Source organism: Piliocolobus tephrosceles, chromosome 20, assembly GCF_002776525.5.
Source record: "Piliocolobus tephrosceles isolate RC106 chromosome 20, ASM277652v3, whole genome shotgun sequence".
Classification (NCBI taxonomy): Eukaryota; Metazoa; Chordata; class Mammalia; order Primates; family Cercopithecidae; genus Piliocolobus; species Piliocolobus tephrosceles.
Genome location: NC_045453.1, coordinates 27,262,833 through 27,284,082, shown reverse-complemented (window position 1 = coordinate 27,284,082; position 21,250 = coordinate 27,262,833). Strand labels below are relative to the sequence as shown.

General features: G+C 41.3%; 1 protein-coding gene across 2 annotated transcripts in view; it reads right to left on the bottom strand.

The window, feature by feature from the left end:
* The window catches only part of DOK5 (docking protein 5), a 172,862-nt gene extending 151,853 nt beyond the window's left edge, over nucleotides 1-21,009 (bottom strand). Inside the window, exons 1-2 of one of the 2 annotated variants that reach the window (XM_023189580.1) lie at nucleotides 20,471-21,009; nucleotides 1,628-1,980 (exon numbers count right to left, since the gene is read on the bottom strand). In XM_023189580.1, the coding sequence (XP_023045348.1) occupies nucleotides 1,810-1,980; nucleotides 20,471-20,536 (237 nt within the window). In that variant the 5' untranslated portion in view covers nucleotides 20,537-21,009 and the 3' untranslated portion in view covers nucleotides 1,628-1,809. Of the gene's footprint in view, nucleotides 1-1,627; nucleotides 1,981-20,470 lie in introns of those variants that run through there. The other variant, XM_023189579.2, reaches the window with a different exon arrangement.
* Between the last annotated feature and the right edge of the window lie 241 nt (nucleotides 21,010-21,250).

Genomic DNA, 21,250 nt, shown 5'->3' with positions numbered 1-21,250 from the left:
GCGCCTGGCCGTTTTTTTTTTTTTTTTTTTGAGATGGAGTCTCTCTCTGTTGCCCAGGCTGGAGTGCAGTGGCGCAATCTTGGCTCACTGTAAGCTCCACCTCCCGGGTTCACGCCATTCTCCGGCCTCAGCCTCCCAAGTAGCTGGGACTACAGACACCTGCCACCATGCCCAGCTAATTTTTGTATTTTTAGTAGAGATGGGGTTTCACCATGTTAGCCAGGATGGTCTCGATCTCCTGACCTCGTGATCCACCCACCTCAGCCTCCCAAAGTGCTGGGGTTACAGGCATGAGCCACTGCGTCTGGCTCTTTTTTTCTTTTCAAGGATTTCAAAACTTGAACTAATGTTATTCATCCAATATGTTCTCCCTTAAATTTAATATAATCTTCACTTGCATGCCTCTTTAGATCAGAGAATAGTAAGACACATTTTTAATAATCCTTATATCCTTCCTATTAGTCTTTCTCCAGCTAATATGCCAGTGCCTTTCTCAGTCTAAACCTTTGGAAGATAAAAGGAGAAACTGGCGTTTCTAACTTTGTATTCATAATGCCTATTTAAAATCAAGATCAAATTCCCTAGAATGCATGACCTTAGCTTGCAGAAAGTTGACCCATTCTTGAGTTAATATTAGAGCAATTAGTCTAACAAAAGGTCTTTTCTTCATCTTTATAATATTCAACTTCATCTGTGTCTGAAAACTAACTTCAAAATTTAATGCCAACAAAAATGTCCAATCTGCTTCACACACACTTGATCCTGTGTCTGTCACTCTAAAATGAATTTAACTTCAGAAATTTACTTCTGTATGATAAAGAACGATCCTATGTGTAAAATTGCCAATCTCACTAAGAGGTACCCCAGGAGCCCGGGAAATGTACTTCTAATTTTTTTTGAGATGGAGTCTTGCTCTGTTGTCCAGGTTGGAGTGCAAAGGCGCGATCTTGGCTCACTGCAACCTCCAACTCCCGGGTTCAAGCAATTCTTCCGCCTCAGCCTCCCAAGTAGCTGGGATTACAGGCACCCACCATCATGCCCGGCTAATTTTTGTAGAGATGGGGTTTCACTATGTTGGCCAGGCTTGTCTTGAACTCCTTACCTCAGGTGATCAGCCCACCTTGGCCTCCCAAAGTGCTGGGATTACAGGCGTGAGCCACTGCACCCAGCCACTTCTTTCTAAATATTTAATCAATCTCAAAACATCTGCTTGTCTTGTCAGCATAACTTCTATAATTCCATCTATTATAGAAATATTCCCCAGATATGTATAGCTGCCCAGTGAAATTGACAGTTATGAGAGAAAAAAATAATATTGTCTCTCCTTAGTCAGTAGGCTACTTGATGGCCAAATACCCTGTTCAGGATTAAAGTGGAATCAACCCCACAGACAAAAGCATCTCTCTTCCCTCTGGCTACAGTGAGCTATAACCAGCATTCCCTTTTCATGGTGATATAAACAGGTACTCAGGAAGAGCTGTTATTAGGCCTTTGATGTAAGAAATGCTAAAGTAACGTTTCTTCAAGGCATGGAAATCTTGCCTACTGTTTGGAGCTTCTTCCTCCCAGAGAAAAACACGGTTGGTATTAACCCTTTACCCAGTGCAAATTCAATGTAATGAACCAGTTAAGGGATTTTCTTCTTTATTTGTTTAGTGTATGACTCTACTGAGGAGATTGGGACATTTTTAACAACATAATAAATAAAATATGATCTACCAAATTTCCATTTTATGAAAATTGAACTAAAGAGCCATTTTAGTGTTGAGAACATTGGGTAAAATAAAGGGAGAACCATGGGCCAACAAATCAAGCCCAATTCTTGCAAAAGGTCTTGAATACCTCTTTAGAAGGTTGGTCTAAAGTTGCAGATTTGCAATGACATGTCAGGTTGCTGGAGACTGGGTTTTCCAGGAGCAGATTCCAAGAAGGAGATCTGCATGTGGGGTGTTGTCTGGGGAGGGCCCTCAGGATCAGCACCTTGGAGGGAGTCAAGGGCGGGCACGGGTCAGCTGTGTTGCACTCTCAGTAAGGGCTTCCAAAGATTTTTTTCAGTGTACGAATGTACTGAGGAGACTAGGGCATTTTAACAAGATAATAAATAAAATATGATCTCCAAATTTCCATTTTATGAAAATTAAAGAGCCATTTTAGTTTTGAGAACACTGGGTAAAATAAAGGGAGAACCAAGGGCGAAGCTACCTTGCCTAAAGGTGCCAGCCACCACACCCAACTAAGTACCAGCTCAGCTGCAAGTTGTCATTGAATCACACTCCAGGCAGCTGGGAGAAGGAATGCTTCTGGGAATGCATTCCCAGGATGGAGATCTGGGAAGCAAACTGTTAAAACTAGGCTCACTACACAGGTCTAGCTCAATCATGGTCAGTCTTCCCATAGTTAAGCAATGGATTCTGAAATGTCAAGCCCAACAGGAAAGGCTAAATATCCCCAGATGAATGAGTCTTGCTAAGGTATCCAACTGCAGTTTTGAAGGAAATGGGTAAAAGTGTAGAACATCCAGCTCCTTCCCAGGAGGTCCACTGAACATTAAGAATATGGCAATAAAGCTGAGAGCTAGGAGGAATTCTTTAATTCATTTACTCATTTATTCATTCAACAGATAGTTATTGAACATTTAATATATGGGAAAAAGCAAGAAGCAAGACAAGCGGTGCCCTTGTGAAGCTCACAGGCTAATGAGGCCAAAATCATCAAAACAACATTCTCAAAACAAATACTTTTAAGCCATGAGTGTCATGAAGAAGTAATGTAGGGCTATAGGGCAGCACTGTCCAATAGAATTCTCTACAACTATAGAAATATTTTATTTAATTTTTAATTTTTATTTTGAGACTGGGTCTCACTCTGTCACCCAGGCTGGAGTGCAGTGGCATGATCATGGCTCACTGCAGCCTCCAACTCCTGGGCCTAAATGATCCTCCCCCCTCAGCTTCCCGAGTAGTTAGAACTACAGATGCCAGCCACCACACCCAACTAAGTTAATTTGTGTAGAAATGGGGGTCTCCTTAAGTTGCCCAGGTTTGTCTCAAACTCCTGGCCTCAAGTGATCCTCCCACCTCAGCCTCCCAAAGTGCTGGGATTACAGGCCTGAGCCACTGCATTCAGCCTGGAAATATATCTGTGTTGTCCAAAATAGTAGGCACTGATTACTATGTACGTGGCTACTTATCACTTAAAATGTGGCTAGTGTGACTTAGGATTGGGTTTTTACATTTGTATTTAATTTTAATTAAATTTACATGTCCACCTGTAGCAAGGGGCTAACCCTACCATTTAGATGGGGATGTGTCAGAAAAAGCATCTCGTAATCAATGACATCCCAGCCTGGATTTTCAAGATGAGCAGTAATTTGAGAAACTAAGAGTAAGGGGAAGAATTTGCTAGTCGACAGGAAGAGCACATATAAGCATGGTGACAAAGGAAAGAGCACGTGGCTACTGGAGGAACTAAAGGAGGTGTGTTGGGCTCATGCACTGATTTTGGGGAGTATGGTGTAACACAGTGAGTGAATGCAGCAGGCTCTGGGTCACACAGTGTCCTGAGTACATTTCAGAGATATTCATGTGCAAGGGGAAGGCACTGGAAAGTTGTAAGAAAGGTAGGATAGGATTAGGTTCAATTTTTAGGTAATTAATTTGCCATAAAGAGAACAGATTTGGGGAGTGGGGGATTGAGCTAAGGAGCAGACGGACAAACACATCCCTTTTTTTTTTTTTTTTTTTTGGAGGGGGACAGATTCTCACTCTGTCACCCAGGCTGGAGTGCAGTGGCTCAGTCTCAGCTCACTGCAACCTCCGCCTCCTAGGGTCAAGCAATTCTCCTGCCTCAGCCTTTCGAGTAACTGGGATTACAGGCACCCGCCACTACTCCTGGCTAATTTTTTTTTCTTTTTTTTTTTGTAATTTTTAGTAGAGACAGGGTTTCACTATGTTGGCCAGGCTGATCTTGAACTCCTGACCTCAAGTGATCCACCCTCCGTCGCCTCCCAAAGTGCTGGGATTACAGGCATGAACCACCATACCTGGCCAAGAACATCCTTTAAAAGGTTGTTCTCTCTGTTCCCTCTGCTCCTAAAACACACACACACACGCATGCGCGTGCTCACACACACACAAAGCCACACTCTTACAAGCATTCTTTATTAGAGTGTACCTGGTACAACCTCTTTGAAGAAAATTTCTTATTATTCCTCAAAAGTGTAAATGTACACAACTTTGTAAGATAACTTCCTTTTTAGGACTTATCTTAGAAATACAGTATCAGTATGCATGAGTGTATAGTCAGGGATGTCACTACCTCATCATTTATATAGCAAAAACTGGAAACTACCTAAAAATGTCCATTGTTAGTGGACTACATCAAAGAAATTGTGACAGAAGAAAACAATGAATATTGACCATTCTTAAAAATTTTTGAAAAGTGTTTCAACATAAGTTAAAAGGGACAAAGTATATAACAGGATTGTATAGTATGAACCCATGTGTGTAAAACAAATTACACATATACACACAAGTACACGCACTTTTATGCTTGCCTCTAATAAACATCTCTGTACAAAGATACAAGAATCTACTAAGAATGACTAATGATTAGAATGACTAATCCCAGGAAGTGAGACCAGTCTGGGGTTGGAGAAAATTTTTCTTTTCATTCTATCCTATTTTGCATTGTTTTATTTCTCTATCATGTATATATAATATAAAATACTGGTTAATTTAAGAGAATTTTAATATATGACATATTAATTTATAAATATGACATCTATGTCATCTATGTATATGATATCCTTTGTTGTAGAGTGGGTCCATGTTCTTTCTTTCTCTCCCTGTGTCTTTCTTCCTTTTTCTCTTTCTTTCACTCTCTCTTTCTTCCATTTTTTGCCATTCTTTGCCAGAAATTAAACTCTGCTTTTTCTCATATCAGATCACTCTTGGAATCCAAAGGAAAATTCAGTTGTTTGGCATCTGATACAAGTCATGGTAACTTTGGAGAAAAATCCCCAGTTTTCTCTGCTATTTTCCACTCAGGAAGCCAATGGTGGATGCCGGGAAGACCCACTTAGGACTGAACAGAACGTTCCGGGTACTTGAGAGGCTCTTCACATCCACAGTCACACTTCCTGTGCAGAGGTGAACACACTTCCTGTGCAGAGGTGGGGGAAGGAGGGAAGACATTTCTGTCTCCATCTTCTGCAGCGGAAGCGGAGGTATAAGCAGTTCAGTGACCTGGTCTGCTCATAGCAGATGGCCAGAAGTAGGACAGGGGTGAAAACTGGGCCCTTCTCACCCTGGCCAGGTTTCTGTTCTACCAGTTTGGCCTGTCCTGGGGACTGCAGCTGCGATACTGCAAAAAGACTACAAGAATCAAGAATCGTACAATAGAATTCCACAAACCTTTTGCAATTTCTTGACATGTATGAATGTCTTGAAGTGTATGCATTCTATGCTAGGGTGACTCACCTCTTTCATAATTTAACATGCAAGATGTTATTTCAGGTTTTCAATTTTCACTTAAATATTTATTGAGCACCTACTGTGTGCTCAGATAGTATTCTAGCCACTAAGAATTTAGCCATGAACAAAACAGAAAAAGACCCGCTCAGTGCTTGTGGTTACTAAAAGAAACAAGCAACAAAGAAATGAGTAATTTAAGAAATCATTACAGTTGTGAGGCATGATCCTGCATGCAATTAAAAGGGAGAGAGACAGAGAATACCTGAAGGAGACCATCTGAGATTGGATGGTCCACAGTTCTCTGGGCAGGGGACTTTCGACCTGACAATGAGGTCAGAGCCTGCCATGGAAGAACATTACTGACAAAGAGAAGTGTGAGACGGCAAAGATATGGACGGAAAAGAGTTCATCATTTGAAGAGTGAAAAGGAGCTGATGTGGCCAGAGCTTAGAGAGAAAGGAAAAGAGGCTGGGTGCGGTGGTTCACACCTGTAATCCCAGCACTTTGGGAGGCCAAGGTGGGCGGATCACAAGATCAGGAAATCGAGACCATCCTAACCAACATGGTGAAACCCCATCTCTACTAAAAATACAAAAATTAGCTGGGCATGGTGGTGTGTGCCTGTATTCCCAGCTACTTACTCGGGAGGCTGAGGCAGGAGAATTGCTTGAACACAGGAGGTGGAGGTTGCTGTGAGCCAAGATTATGCCACTGCACTCCAGCCTGGCGACAGAGCAAGACTCCATCTCAAAAAATAAAAACAAAAATAAGAGAGAAAGGAAAAGAGAGGCTCAAGATACCAGATACCTAAGAACAACATAAATGCAATATTCAGAAAGTATATCTAGCACTCAGTACAAAGATTCACATCATACCCTACCCTCCCACTCCTGCCACACAGCTAGACACACTCGAAGTATTTTATAAGATTGACCAAGAATATAGACTGAGCTGTATTAGTCAATATGTATTTATCTGCTTAAATTTAAAATATATATGTATATATGTATGTGTATGTATATATGTATCATTTCATTCAACATACATTTATCAAAAGTACAAATTCATAATTTAATTTTTAGAGTAAAAATAAATACAGTAACAGCTAACATATAATTTATCCTATCTTCTAGGTAAAAGATTTCCATAGAGCCATTTCCCAGGAATGTGTGTTTTAAGAAAGTAAATTATGATTTATATATTTCTAAATGTTCACTAAATAACTACTTTTTGAGTTGAGTAAATATTACTCTTAAAAGAAAAAAACCTGCACAACTGAAAAGATTCTAATTATAAAATGCCCTAAAACTCAGCCTCAAGTTAGGGAAATCTATACACAAATGAGTCCATTTCTCACCTAGTAGACTGGCAAAACATTAAAAAAAGCTCTTGGGCGTAATGTGACAAAATGAGAGGAAATGGGCTTTCTGGTACGTTGCTAGAGAACATCCTCCCAAGCAACTTTCATGAAATTCTACATGTGAATACTCTTGGAACAATAAGTCCCACTTCTTCTAAGAATTTATTCACCTCCAGGATCTCCACTGGGTGTGATGAGGGGTGGTCTGTAGCACTGTTTGTAACAGAGGGAAAAAAATGGATTTACCCCAATGTTCCGTGAAAGAGAAAGACAGTGGATTTGAACCCAGGCTCTGACACGTAAGGCTGTGTGAGTTGGCCGAAAACTTAACCTCTTAGTATCTCAGTTTCATAATTTGTAAAATGGGCATAAAATAACACCTACTTTATGCACATATTTAACAAATAAAAGGAAGGAAAGAAGAATCAATAAATAATCAAATAAGATATATCCATACAGGGGAATCCTATCAAATTATTAAAAACTATGATATATCACTAAATAAAAAATCCATGGCTCAGAAGACTATATAAGTAAAAATTGCATGCAAATGCACATACACACACATGCACACACACCCACTCACACACATAAAATTACTTATATATAGACCATTCTGGAAGAAACTATTCACAGTGGTTGCTTCTGAAAAAGGGAACTAGATGACTCTAGGAAATGGAGATGAAAGGAAACTCTACTCTTTAGTGTATAAACTTTGTATCCTCAAATTTTATACCAAGTGTACATGTTACCTACTTCAAAAGAAATCAAATAAAATTTAACTTTAATGGAGTAAATCCAAACCTTTGATATTAATTGCTGTATTTCCTGATGATGAATTTGCAGATTATATATAAACAACTATGAGAAATTCTAAAATGTTCTACTGCTCAGAAGAGAATCTACTACAAAATGAGATGGGATATAGGCACAGTTTTCTATTTGTCTTCTCACATCTGAATATACCATTCCATTCTTCTGACAGGAAGTAAAACCATTCATCCATTCAATCAACAAATATTGAGAATTTACTAAGGACTATGACCTGGGGATACAGCAGTGAACAAGATAACCAAAGTCCCTGGCCTCAGAGAACTTACTCTAAGATGTAAATAATTCGTAAAATGGGCATAAAATAACACCTACTTCATGCACATATTTAATAACAAAAGGAAGAAAGGGAAGGGAAGGGAAGGCAGAAGGGGAGGGGAGGGAGGGAAGGAAGGAAGAAAGGAAGGAAAGGAAGGAAAGGAAGGAAGGAAGGAAGGAAGGAAGGAAAAATACATAAGCAAATAATATATGTAAGATAAAACTTATATCTCTTAGAGTAAGTTCTATGAGGCCAAGGACTTTGGCTATCTTATTCATTCCCTCTCTTACAGAAGAAAAACAAACAAGAAAAAAATGTATATAGAAACAGAGAAACAGAAAGAGAACAAATGGCACAAAATTTTAAAAAATTGTTAAGTTCTATACATGAATTAAATTAGGTGATGTTCTAGAAGAATGTGAGGAGTCAACTTTAAATGTTGTAATCAAAGCAAGTCATTCTGAGGCAGGAATATGGATGCCAAGACACAGCCAGCCAGGAGAAAATCAGAAGTAAGAGCAGCCAGTTAATGAACAAGATGGATTCAAACTAGTGAAGACTTCTCCAAGAGGACAAACTTTCTTGGAAAGGTTCCTATCCAATTTCACTTTACACCACATTGAATTAATGGATGCTGAAGACTAGACTAGGTTCGTGATAACTTCCACATTTGAGGCCACTGCTAGTGGAATGGAACCCAGACTCAAAAAGTGACTTTTTCACGGATTAGCCAAAATTTCTGCACTTTGGTGGGAAGAAACCTGGAAACGGAGAAATTAGTATAAAGAGGGGATTCAAATAAGTATGATTTCTTAAAAGTTTGGAAAATGAATTTCTTTTATTGAATGAATATATGGTGTTAAGATAATAAAATGAATTCTAAGAGTTGAATTGCTCTTCTAAACATGGAAACTTGTATTAAATAAAAGCACTGAACTCAGTGCCAGTATTTTAACTAATATGAGTCAGTCCATTCATGAGACTTGCTAGTTTCTCTTTCTGTTAATCACAGCAGTATCCATTGTACATTTGAATGAAGGGAAGAAAAAATAAGGGCTTGGGCAAAACCAAAATAAGGTTGTACAGTTTTTGGGGGGTGAGAAGTGACATACACATGGTGATATCAGAGGAAAGTTTTGTAAGAGGATGGTATTGGGTACATGGGAGTTTTTTCCCTGAGCACCTAATTTTTAAGTTATTTATATAAAATGATGACATATAACAGCTATAAGTAAAGACATTTTAGAAAAGCTATTTTAAAAAATAAGTACACTGGTCTGCAGTTTCCCAAACTTCAGCCCTGCACCCTTTGGATTTGCACTGCATCTGTGTACTCTCACCTGCCTCCAAAATTTTTGCCACTGCATGGTCATATAATACCTGCGCTATAAGTTAACATGAATTAAGTTACTTTACTTTTTTTTTTTTTTTTTTTGAGAGGGAGTCTCGCTCTTTCGCCCAGGCTGGAGTGCAGTGGCCAGATCTCAGCTCACTGCAAGCTCCGCCTCCCGGGTTTACGCCATTCTCCTGCCTCAGCCTCCCAAGTAGCTGGGACTACAAGCGCCCGCCACCTCGCCCGGCTAGTTTTTTGTATTTTTTAGTAGAGACGGGGTTTCACCGTGTTAGCCAGGATGGTCTCATCTCCTGACCTCGTGATCCGCCCGTCTCGGCCTCCCAAAGTGCTGGGATTACAGGCTTGAGCCACCGTGCCCGGCCAAGTTACTTTACTTTTTTAAATAAATAAGCTTTGTTTAAAGAGGAAGCACACATTCTTATCTGAAATTGGAAACCAGTGTCACTTGAAAGAAAATGTAAAATTTAACATAATATAAAGTTAATTAACGTAATGAAACATGATGCTGTCAGCCTGAACACTCCGCACCTAAGTTAGGATGGTCCTCTCTAGGAAAAGCCCTAGTAGTCACCAACTCTTTGAGATATGTTGAGCAATAAATAACACTTTTTCTCATTTTATGACTGAATGTTGTTTACTACCCTAACATTCTCTCTCCAGACATATAAATCTCACATTTGGACAAAGCTGTTAGAGTTAACAGGCAAAAATACCGTGGCCAGTCTTTTAATCAAAGGTCTGCCATTTTGGCTAATACATTCAAGTCTTTATGTTCTAAGATAGGATTTCACTGGAGGCTCCTAAACAAACCCAATATTACAAAAATATATCACAGAAGTCAACAGCAAGAGGAAGACAGAATGCAACCTTATTTTTTATTATCAAAAACATGACTCTTCCGCTGGAATATGAGTGAATTAATTTCCACCAGGCCATGGTTCTTACAGACAAGAAACTAAAAATATCGTTTCAACCTCTTACCAATGAAAAATAAAAATCAGTAGTATGACTCACTGAGTTTCCACTATGATTCAGGCACAGGATTAAGCCCCTGGTATACGCATCTTTCACATATTATCCTCATTTTTCATATATAAGTAAGGTAAAGATCAGAAAGAATAAGCAATTTTTCTCTTAGGCCACAGAGCCAATAAGCAGCCAAGCTGAGACCCAAACTAAAATGTGAGTCTCAAACTTACGCTATTTCCACCACAAAAAAAAAAAAAAAACTAATGCACAAATTAAATTGTGTGTGTATATGTGTAGAGAATGAGACAGTGTCCCCGGAAGATTTCTAGTAGTTATAGACATTATTTAAAAATTTATATTAAAAGGTAAAGGAAATAGAATAGCTAAAACAATTTTGAAAAAGAATAAACTGAGAGGGATCAGTGTGCCCTATTTCAAGACTTACTGTATAGTTACAAATACAGACATATATAGACATATCACTGTACATAGATAAGGCATATAGAACAATGGAACAGAACAGAGGGCCCAGGCAAAGACACACATAAAAATGCTCAATGAAAAAAAAAAAACAACCTTTTCAAAAAAGCGCTGGAGTAACTGTGCATCCACAGGCATAACCTTGACCTGAAATGCACACCTTGTACAAAAATTACTCAAAATGGATGATGGACTTAAATATAAAAGATAAAACTATAACACTTACAAAAAAAAATTAAAACATCTTCAGGATATTAGGCTGGCAAGACAAGACTGAGAGAAGATACTTGCAAATCACGTATCTAAAAGAGGTTGATGTCTAGAATGTATGAAGAACTTTCAAAACTCAACCGCTAAAAAAAAGCAATCCAGGCACTTCACTGAAATGGGTATACAGATGGGTATACAGATGCAAACAGGAACATGAAAAGATGTTCAACGTTGCTACCCTTTACAAAAATGCAAATTAAAACCACAGTAAGATACCACCACACACCTAGAAGAATGGCTAAGATAAAACACAGTGATGACACCAAATGCTGGCGAGGATGCAGAAAAACCGGATCACTCGCACGTTGCTGATGTGAATGTAAAATGGTACAACCTCTCTGAGAAAACAGTTCAGCAGTTTCTTTAAAAACTAGACACAACTCTACAAGCCAGCAATTGCACTCCTGGACATTTGCCTAGGGGCATGAAAACTTACGTCCACATGAAAATCTCTGCACAAACGCGGATATTAGTATATCAGCTTTACTCATGATAGCCAAAAACCAGAAACAACCCATGTCCTTCAACATGTGAGTGTCTAAACAAACTACATACACACCATGGAACACTACTCAGCAAGAAAAAAGAACAATCTTATACACACAACAACCTGAACGAATCTCGGGATTATATTGAGTTTTTAAAAAGCCAATCCCCAAACGTTACATCCTATATGGTTCTTTTACATTACATTCTTTTTTTTTTTTTCTTTTGAGAAGGAGTCTCACTCTTTTCACCCAGGCTGCAGGGCAATGGCACGATCTCGGCTCACCGCAACCTCCACTGCTCACTGCAACCTCTACCTCCCAGATTCAAGCGATTCTCCCACCTCAGCCTCCAGAGTAGCTGGAATTACAGGCACACACCACTACGCCCGAATAATTTTTGTATTTTTAGTAGAGACAGGGTTTCACCATGTTGGTCAGGCTGGTCACAAACTCCAGACCTTGTGATCTGCCCACCTCAACCTCCCAAAGTTCCGTGATTACAGGCATGAGCCACCATGCCCGGCCTACATAATATTCTTTTTAAAAAATTCTGAGACAGAGTCTCATCTTGCTCTGTTGTTCAGGCTGAAGTATAGTGGGATGATCACGGTCCACTGTAGCCTCAACCTCGCAGGCTCAAGTGATCCTCCCACTTCAGCCTCTCAAGTAACTAGCACTACAGGCGTGTACCACCACGCCTGGCTAATTTTCTATTTTTATTTTTTGTAGAGACGGTCTCACTATGTTGCCTAAGACCGGTCTCAAACTTCTGGGCTCAAGTGGCCGTTCTGCCTTGGCCTCCCAAAGTCCTGGGATGACAGGAACGAGCCACCAAGCCTGGACTCCAGTTTTACATAATATTCTTGAAATGACAAAATGACAAAAGGAAAACAGATTAGTGGTTGTCAGGGGATTAGGGATATGGTGGACAGGGGCAGGAGAGGCAGCTATATAAGAAGACTGTGAAGGAGCCTCCAGGGAATGAAATGTTCTATATCTCAACTGTATCATTGTCTGTATCTTGGCTGTTATATTGTCCTACAAATTTGAAAGATGTCACCATTGGGGGGAAAATGGGTAAAGGGCATGGAATATCTCTCCATATTATTTCTTACAACTACATATGAACATAACAATTATCTAAAATAAAAATTCATTTAAAATAATGAAATATTGATCTTAATTTTTTCCTTTTTTTTAAGACAAAGTCTCGCTCTTTTTCCCCAGGCTGGAGTGCAGTGGCAGGATCTCAGCTCACTGCAACCTCCACCTCCTGTGTTCAAGGGATTCTCCTGCCTCGGCCTCCTGAGTAGCTGGGATTATAGGCACCTGCCATCATGCCCAGCTAATTTTTGTATTTTTAGTAGAGACAGGGTTTCACCATGTTGGCTGGGCTGGTCTATAACTCCTGACCTCAGGTGATCCGCCCGCCTCAGCCTCCCAAAGTGCTGGGATTACAGATGTAAGCCACCATGTCCAGCCTGATCTTAATCTTTAAGAAGGCACAGCCGGTGGGAAATGGGAGAGGCTGGGGCAGGGAAGACCAGACTTCTGTAAGAATCTCATACAAGCTGCAAAGCATTGTCTCAGAAAAGTCACCTGCATCCTCTCCCTGGAGCCTAGTTAACAACTTGGCTTAAGCACACAAGACACACAGTTAACATGTTTGTTCTCTGGGATCCAGGGCATAAATAGAGGGTAAGAACACTAGTAAAATAAAGACAGCCCCCACACTGCTCTGCAAAAATCAGCTTTCAAATACTTATTCAAAATTTAGCCATCTGCATGCTAGAAAGAAGCTATTTTAATTTAAACATTCACATATATCATATGGCATTTCTAAACTCACAGTTTTATTTTGAATTTCACAGGAATGGGCGGTTGCAGGAGGGAGGCACCATATCCCTTGAGAGCTTAGAATCTCCAAAGGTTTAATTTCCACCCCACTAGGATCAAATTCCTAGAGTAAGAGAAAAATCAAACTTGTCCTTCCTCACTTCACAAAATAGAATAGAAAAATATCCGCAGGCATCTTTTCACTTCAATGTTTGACCTGCTACTCAGATTAATTCCTCTTTATGGTGAATACATTAATCTCTTGTTAATAATACAAATCCAAAATTAACTTGTCAACTCCTTGACGATGGTGATCGTATCTGCCTTATTTAAGGTGGTTTACATTAAGCTTAACACGAATAGGTACTCAAGAAATATTTGAGGAATGATAAAATAAATGAAAGAAAAGATATTCCAAGGACAACTAAGTTCTTAAAATACCAAACAATTCCCCACAAAAATTACAAAGCTGCTTTAAAAATAAATATCTCTAGTCTTCTAATAAACATGATTTTGAAAATACATTGACAGATGTGGGGAAAATCGTATCACTCATTTGGTTTATGTCTATATGCAAAGTCACTAAATTGACTACTCTTTGCTTAAATCAGTTTTGGGGATGATGATGTCAAGGCTGACTTTATGCACAATTAATCATATGATCCACGTGGACAATCAGATGAAGATAACTGAAATACCAGCTGGAAAGCCCTTCTGACATGGAAACCATGTCAACGAAGCTGATTCAAATGGAGCCAAAATAATTGAGTCATCCTGACTGATGCAAGTATATATACGCAGTCTATCTGGCCATAAATGTCCCTACCGGTAAAGTTATCCCAAAGCCTCTTGTTCTTAAAGAGTAACTAAACTTCACATATCTTACTGAACAGTTGCATGAGTTCATATGTGCATGTGCATATATATACTTAAATAACAATAGCATATGATGAGGCTGGGCGCGGTGGCTCACGCCTGTAATCCCAGCACTTTGGGAGGCTGAGACGGATGGATCATCAGAAGTCAGGAGTTCAAGACCAGCCTGGCCAACATGGTGAAACCCTGTCTCTACTAAAAATACCAAAAGTAGCCAGCTGTAGTGACACGTGCCTGCGTGCCTGTAGTCCCAGCTACTCAGGAGGCTGAGGCAGGAGAATTGCTTGAACCCGGGGATGGAGGCTGCAGTGAGCTGAGATCGCGCCAGGGCATTCCAGCCTGGCCAGTAGAGAGAGACTCTATCTCAAAAGAAAAAAAGTAGTATATGAGTTTATTCTATTTGTATAATTTTCATATCATGACTATGACTTCGTCATGGTACCATTAAAAATGTATGGATTCCTGAACATTTAAATCTAAAAACCCCAAATGAAACATGAAAGCCTTTGTGGCATACCAGGTCAGGTGAAACTCCAAAGTGAAAGAGTTAGAAAATGTGAAGTAGGAGTGAGAGCCCTAATAAACATTAATTGGGTTTTTACTGTGTCAAGCATTGTGTTAAGCTCTTTATGTTAAGCTCTTACTACCTGTTAAGCTCTTACTACCCATCTATTAGGTGAGTTGGGATTTTAACACAGTCACATGTCAGAGCCTATGTTCTAGTCACATAACCAGCCAGTGAGTTGGGATTTTAACACAGTCACATGTCAGAGCCTATGCTCTTAAGCCACTACACGGTGATGGGGTCATGAATTTATTCCACAAATCTTCATCAAATGCCCACTCTGTGCTGGGCCCCGTACTAGGCACTGGGGTACAGCTATGATTAAAGAAGACAGAAACAAGTCCCCAGCCCTCACGGAGCCTCACATGTCCTTGGCAGTATATAGACAATACAAAAATAAATGAGGGAGGGGGTAATAAGTCTAGGGAGAAAAAGGGGCAGGGAAAGAAGGAAAGGAGAGAGAGAAGAAACAAAATAGAGTGGTCTGAGGCCAGGCGCGGTGGCTCACGCCTGTAATCCCAGCACTTTAGGAGACCAAGGCTTGCGGATCTCGAGGTCAGGAGTTCGAGACCAGCCTGGCCAACATGGTGAAAGCCCGTCTCTACTAAAAACAGAAAAATTAGCTGGGTATGGTGGCGCATGCCTGTAATCCCAGCTACTTAGGAGGCTGAGACAGGAGAATTGCTTGAACCCAGAAGGCAGAGGCTGCTGTGAGCCGATATCATGCCACTGCACTCCAGCCTGGAAAACAGAGTGAGACTCCGTCAAAAAAAAAAAAAAAAAAGATAGATAGATAGATAGATAGATAGATAGATAGATAGATAGATACCTGAAAGCCCTCACTGAAAAGGTAGCAGCTGTAAAAAGGCTGAAGGAGGCGAGAGAGCAAGCCAGGAGAAGATAACTGGGAGTAAAAGAAAGGGTTCTGGGGCAGCATAGGGCCTCATGGCCCATTGTAAGACTTCTCTGTAGTATATGGAAAGTCACCAATGGTTTTGTTACCAGACAGGGGTAACATCCAGACCCCAAGAGAAGGTTCTTGGATCTCTCACAACAAAGAATTCAGGACAAGTCCGTAAAGTGAAAGCAAGTGTATTAGGAAAGTAAAGGAATAAAGAATGGCTACTCCACAGATGAAGCAGCCCTGAGGGCTGCTGGTTGCCTATTTTTATGGTTATTTCTTGATGATATGCTAAACAAGGGATGGATCATTCATGCCTCCCCTTTTTGAACGTACAGGGTAACTTCCTGATGTTGCCATGGTATTTGTAAACTGTCATAGCACTGGTGGGGGTAGCGCCATGTAGCAGTGAGGACAAGCAGAGGTCACTCCCATGGCCATCTTGGTTTTGGTGGGTTTTGGCCGGCTGCTTTACTGCAACCTGTTTTATCAGCAAGGTCTTTCTGACCTGCATCTTGTGCCGACCTCCTATCTCATCCCGTGACTTAGAATGCCTTAACTTAGAATGCAGCCCAGTAGGTTTCAGTTTTATTTTACCCAGTTCCTGTTTAAGATGGAGTTGCTCTGGTTCTCACGCCTCTGACAGCTTCAGCAGCCAGGTGACATGACCTTTCTTACATTTCCAAAGGAACACTTTGCCATATTGAGAAGGCACTGGTGGGAGCAAGAGTGTAGGCAGGCAGTCAAATTAGAAGACGGTTGCAATGTTACAGGGAGGAGATGAGGAAGGTTTGGACCAGGGTGGTAGCAGTGGATAGTGTGAGGTGAGAGCCGGATTCTAGATATATTTCAAAGATACAGCCCACAAGATCTCCTGATGGATTGCCTGTAGGGGTGGGAGATGAGAGGAGAAGAGTGAAGTGATACCAAGGTTTGCTTGTGATGTTTCCCTTCGCAACCAAAATGCTGGGACCTCTAGTGGCTAAGATGGAGAGGACTCCAGGAGCAGCAGGTCTGTGAGTCATCCAAGTGGAGATGTGAGGTAGACAGTGGAATTTACATGAGTGGAGGTCAGAGAAGAGGTCCAAGCTGTTAAGTCCTTGGTAGACAAGAACACAGAAATGTCACTTAAAAGCAAGTAACTGAGGGGTTGTGTGTAGATAAACAGACCCGAGTTTCCATTCTGAACTTGCACTGTGGGCAGCCATGACAATGATTGATGGAAAATCCTCTCCATTGCAAGGAAAGAAACGAAGTGAGAACTGTTATATGATGCCATCTAAGTCACACATTCAGCAGGTTAATGTCGTACAAATTGCCTGATTTGCCTCTCCCCTAAAAAGAAATTTTTAGTGCATTTTGTGGATTAGTCAGATAATTATAGACAGCTGCTCACCTCCTGCCCCCAGCCCCCCAAATAGTAACATTGACATTCCTGAACAAATTTGGTACCTAGGGCACAGCTGGAGACCTCCAGGAACCAATGGGGATTAAGCCGGGGAATACAGATGTGAAGATATTGAAACTCTTGAGTTAAATGAATCGTATTTCATTAAGCTTTTTGATATTTAAAGAAGAGAATAAATCTATACATATTTGATTGTTTCATCATTTAAACTCTTTAGGATTTCAAATGACAGTGACCACTTATCTGTGACCCATTTGAATGGGAATGTTTTTAGAATGTTTCCCATCCTGTTAAAAAATCACATGTATAAATATATATGTATATTATATATTATACAATATATACATATGTTGTATGTATATATTTATTCCTATGTATAAAAATACACACATATACATATATGTATATAATATGTAAAAGTTTCATCCATTGAAAAAATATGGAGCTGCATAAACATTTATGCCTTTGTACACTTCTACATAGAAAGAGAAGGAAATAGATAATTTCTGTATCCGTCTACCAATCCTAATTCATCTTCGATTTTAAAAAAAGATACAAGTAGAATCAATGTTCTAGACTTTCATTGCATTTTCACAAATATCTTATTTAATGCTCCCAAGAACATCACTAAATAGTACTCATTGTACAGACTAGAAAACTGAGGCCAGAAAAGGTCAAAAGTCAACAAACAATAGAAGCAGAATGCGTTCCCTTCTCCTCTTTCTCCAAATCTGAAGAAGCATTTATTCCTTGGCACAAGGAACAGCTGCTTACCATGAAATGTTTTTGTATTTAATAATAAACCCTCCCAAACATGGTCTGGATTCCATTAATAAAACTGCTGTTGTATTAGTTCCTAAAGAAGGTTATAAATGGCAAGACCATCCATGCACTATATAGTTCAGTGCATATTTCAGCATGAAGTTACCAAGTGTGTATTCTGTTCTAGATAAAATAAATGCCCTACCTCTCTTTGAGACTTGTACATGTTCATAGAATATACATGTCTCATGCTGTTCTAGGCTATATGTAGCCTAGATTAACACCACTAACATTCCTTCCTGTGGACAAAGAGTTCCCATGCCAATTCCCTACAGCATCCTTGACCAGTATTTGCAGCCTCCATTAAAACTTTGGTTTGCACTGTGTTCTGGCAACTGTGTAATCAGCCTTTTTTGTAAATCATACCATAAGAATATTTTAAAAATTAACTGGCGAGAAAACCAATGCTAACAAATAAGACCAGATTTATTTGATCATATTTTTGACCTTTTCTGTCCATGAGCAATAACCATAATTCAATAGATATTCTGAAGTCTGAATGTGAACACAGACAAAAAAGAATAAATCTTGAGAAAGTATATTGCTCACTAGCATCAAAAATGTTATAAAATATAAAACAAATACAAACTAAACTGTTTTTCTGTTCCTTCTGCTTCAAATATCTGTCCATAAATGTTGGCACACACATAGGGCTATATTGTGTCAATTGTAATAATTTACAAAAAATAATCTCAGTTACCACAAACAAGAAAGTGATGGTAACCAGTCTTTCAAATAAATTACCATGTGTCACAATTTGGCATAAACTCTGATCCTTATGAATAATTCATATTTTGTGCATTAATAATGCATGTCCTCTTCCCATTGCAATGCTCCCTAACAGAGAATGGATGTCTCGTACCAATTCCTTCCATTGACATGATGGAGTAAAGCTAAATTAGAATGGTGGGGTTTTTTTTAACTTACACCCCTTAAAATTGTAACACTTGGCCAGCCTATAAGCATACCAAAAATAGAAAGTTCCTATTATTGTTTGCCCCTTACATGGGAGTCACTCAGTAAAGTACCCCAACAATGGGTGCTCTTGCAGATGAGAATATTTGCATAGCAGAAAAGAAAACCAAGGAAACTTTGGCAGAGCTGATGGAAATGCTGAGTTCTGTTGCATTTCTCCCTAATTACATATGTATATATTCACAATAACACAGGACATAATTACTAAAACATGGTCACCAGCAGGGGGGAAAAAAAGAAAAGAAAAGAAAAAGAAAAAGACCAAAACGAATTAGGCAAGAGTTTTATAATAATTGTGGATGTTCCTCCCCACAGGGCTTCCCTCCCTAGCTGAGTTTACTACTGTGAAATTTCTTTTCAGTTTTCAGTAAAAGTATCTGGCACATTAAAACAGTCCAAAGACCAAGTAAGAGAAAGATGCCAAATGACACATATTTGTAGAGAAAGCTATTCAATTATCACTCATTATCAATAGGGGCATTCCACACGATTACTGACATTATAATTATTTCAGGCATTACGCTAAAGGATATTTTCTCTCCCCTCCCCACCCCCGCACCTCCCCACCCCCAGTTTTCACCCGCTATGTCTGGCCCAAACGCACAGGATCAACTAAAACAGCGACAACACTTGATAAGAGGCAAAGAGAAATGAGGGACCTAGTTTGAAATTTTTAGGAAATAAAAAAAAATCATTCCAGTATCTCCCTTTCTCTCAAGAATTCTTTCACCATCATTCAGGCCCAAGGAGAGGAAGAGTGGGTTCTCTCTTGAAGCCTTCTCCAGGGTAAGAGCCAGAGAGAAAGGGGCGAAAGGAGAGGGAGTTTTAAGGAAGCAGCCAGCCTGTGTCAACATCCGTCCCCAAGTGCCCTAAGATTCATTCATTCTTCCTTTCAGGACCTCTGTAGGGAGCACTTGCACTACGCCAGCTATTAGGTTCCACGTAAATAACCCTCCCGTGGACCTCCAGGGTGTATTACAGCAACAGAAATCCATCACCCCGGCTTCGAACCTGGGAAAATCCAGATTCAAGTATCTACTCAAGTTGGCCCCGGTCAGAGGCCAGTCCGCACCGCCGTTGACACGACACCTGGGACAGAGGCGGGGGAGTCCAAAGACACCTTACACTTGGCAGAAATCTCTCCCTGGGGTCAGAGGGTTCGTGACCTCTTTCACACCGAGTATGCGTGTCCTCTTTCTCAACCGGCCAGTCCATCCCCTGGAAAAGTTAAGTTGGCGGCGAGTGGGAAAAGAGGGGAACCGGGGGCATCCGGCAGGCACCCCCGCCCGGCTTTCTCAGCTCCAACTTCCATGGCTACCGAGAAATATTTATTTCGAGTAGATGGGCTCCAGTGGCTACTGAAGCCCAACACGCGGCCACCATCAGAAAGCCAAGTCATCCAAGAGATAAAGATAGAGCCATTACATACCTAGACGCTGGCCTTACAGTGACAGCCCCGGAGACGCGGGTTTCGGCTGAGAAAGCCACCGCGTAATTCTCCGGCCCGCGGCCGGGGACTCTCCGTCCACCCTCCAGGGATGCTGGCTCAGGAAAGAGACAATCGAACCGGCGAACAGCAACACGGAGAGGATCGATACTCACCCCGAGGCGTCTGCTCCGGATCCTCACGTACCCTTGCTTCACTATGTCATTAAAATTGGAAGCCATCTCAGACAGCCGGTGACCCCCCTTTACCCAAGAGCGCGCACCCGAAGTGGCTTTGGGGAGGGTGGAGGGCAGGGTCAAGACAGGCAGTCGGTGGGAGAAAGTTGGAGAGGTGAAGCTGCTTCTGCGGCGCTGGGCGAGGCTTTAGAAGACGCACATCACTTTCTCTGTCCCCCCAACCCTGAGAGTGGGCGGCCAGCTTGCAGCCACTTTCGGGGAGCGCAGAGCGCGGCGCGGGGAGGCGAGGCTGGAGCGCCGGCGTCAGCTGACTTCGCGGCCGGCCTGCCAGGAGGAGGAGCGGCGGCGGCTGAGGGATCCAGCCCTGCCTCCTCCCGGGGCCGAGAAGGAGGAGGAGAAGGAGGAGGAGGAGGAGGAAGGGGAAAGAGGAAGGAGGAGGAAGGGGTGGGGGACTGAGAGGAGGAGCGGCGCGAGTCCCAGCACCGGGCTGCGGCCACCCGCGAGCAGCCGCCTTGGAACGCGCTCCCCGCGCCTCCCACCCTCCTTTCCCTCCCCGCTTCCCCTTCCGATCCCTCCCCTCCTGGCAGACCCAAAGCGTGCCCCCGCCGCCCCCGCACCTCGCGCACAGCCTACGGAGATAGCGCCCGCTCTCCTGGCTCCCGTGACTTAGGAGGAGAGGAAATTTCACTTTTTTCCAGCCGCCGCCTACCCCGCCTCTCCCTTCAGCCCCTGCCCTTTCCCCGAGAAGGGCCGATTTTG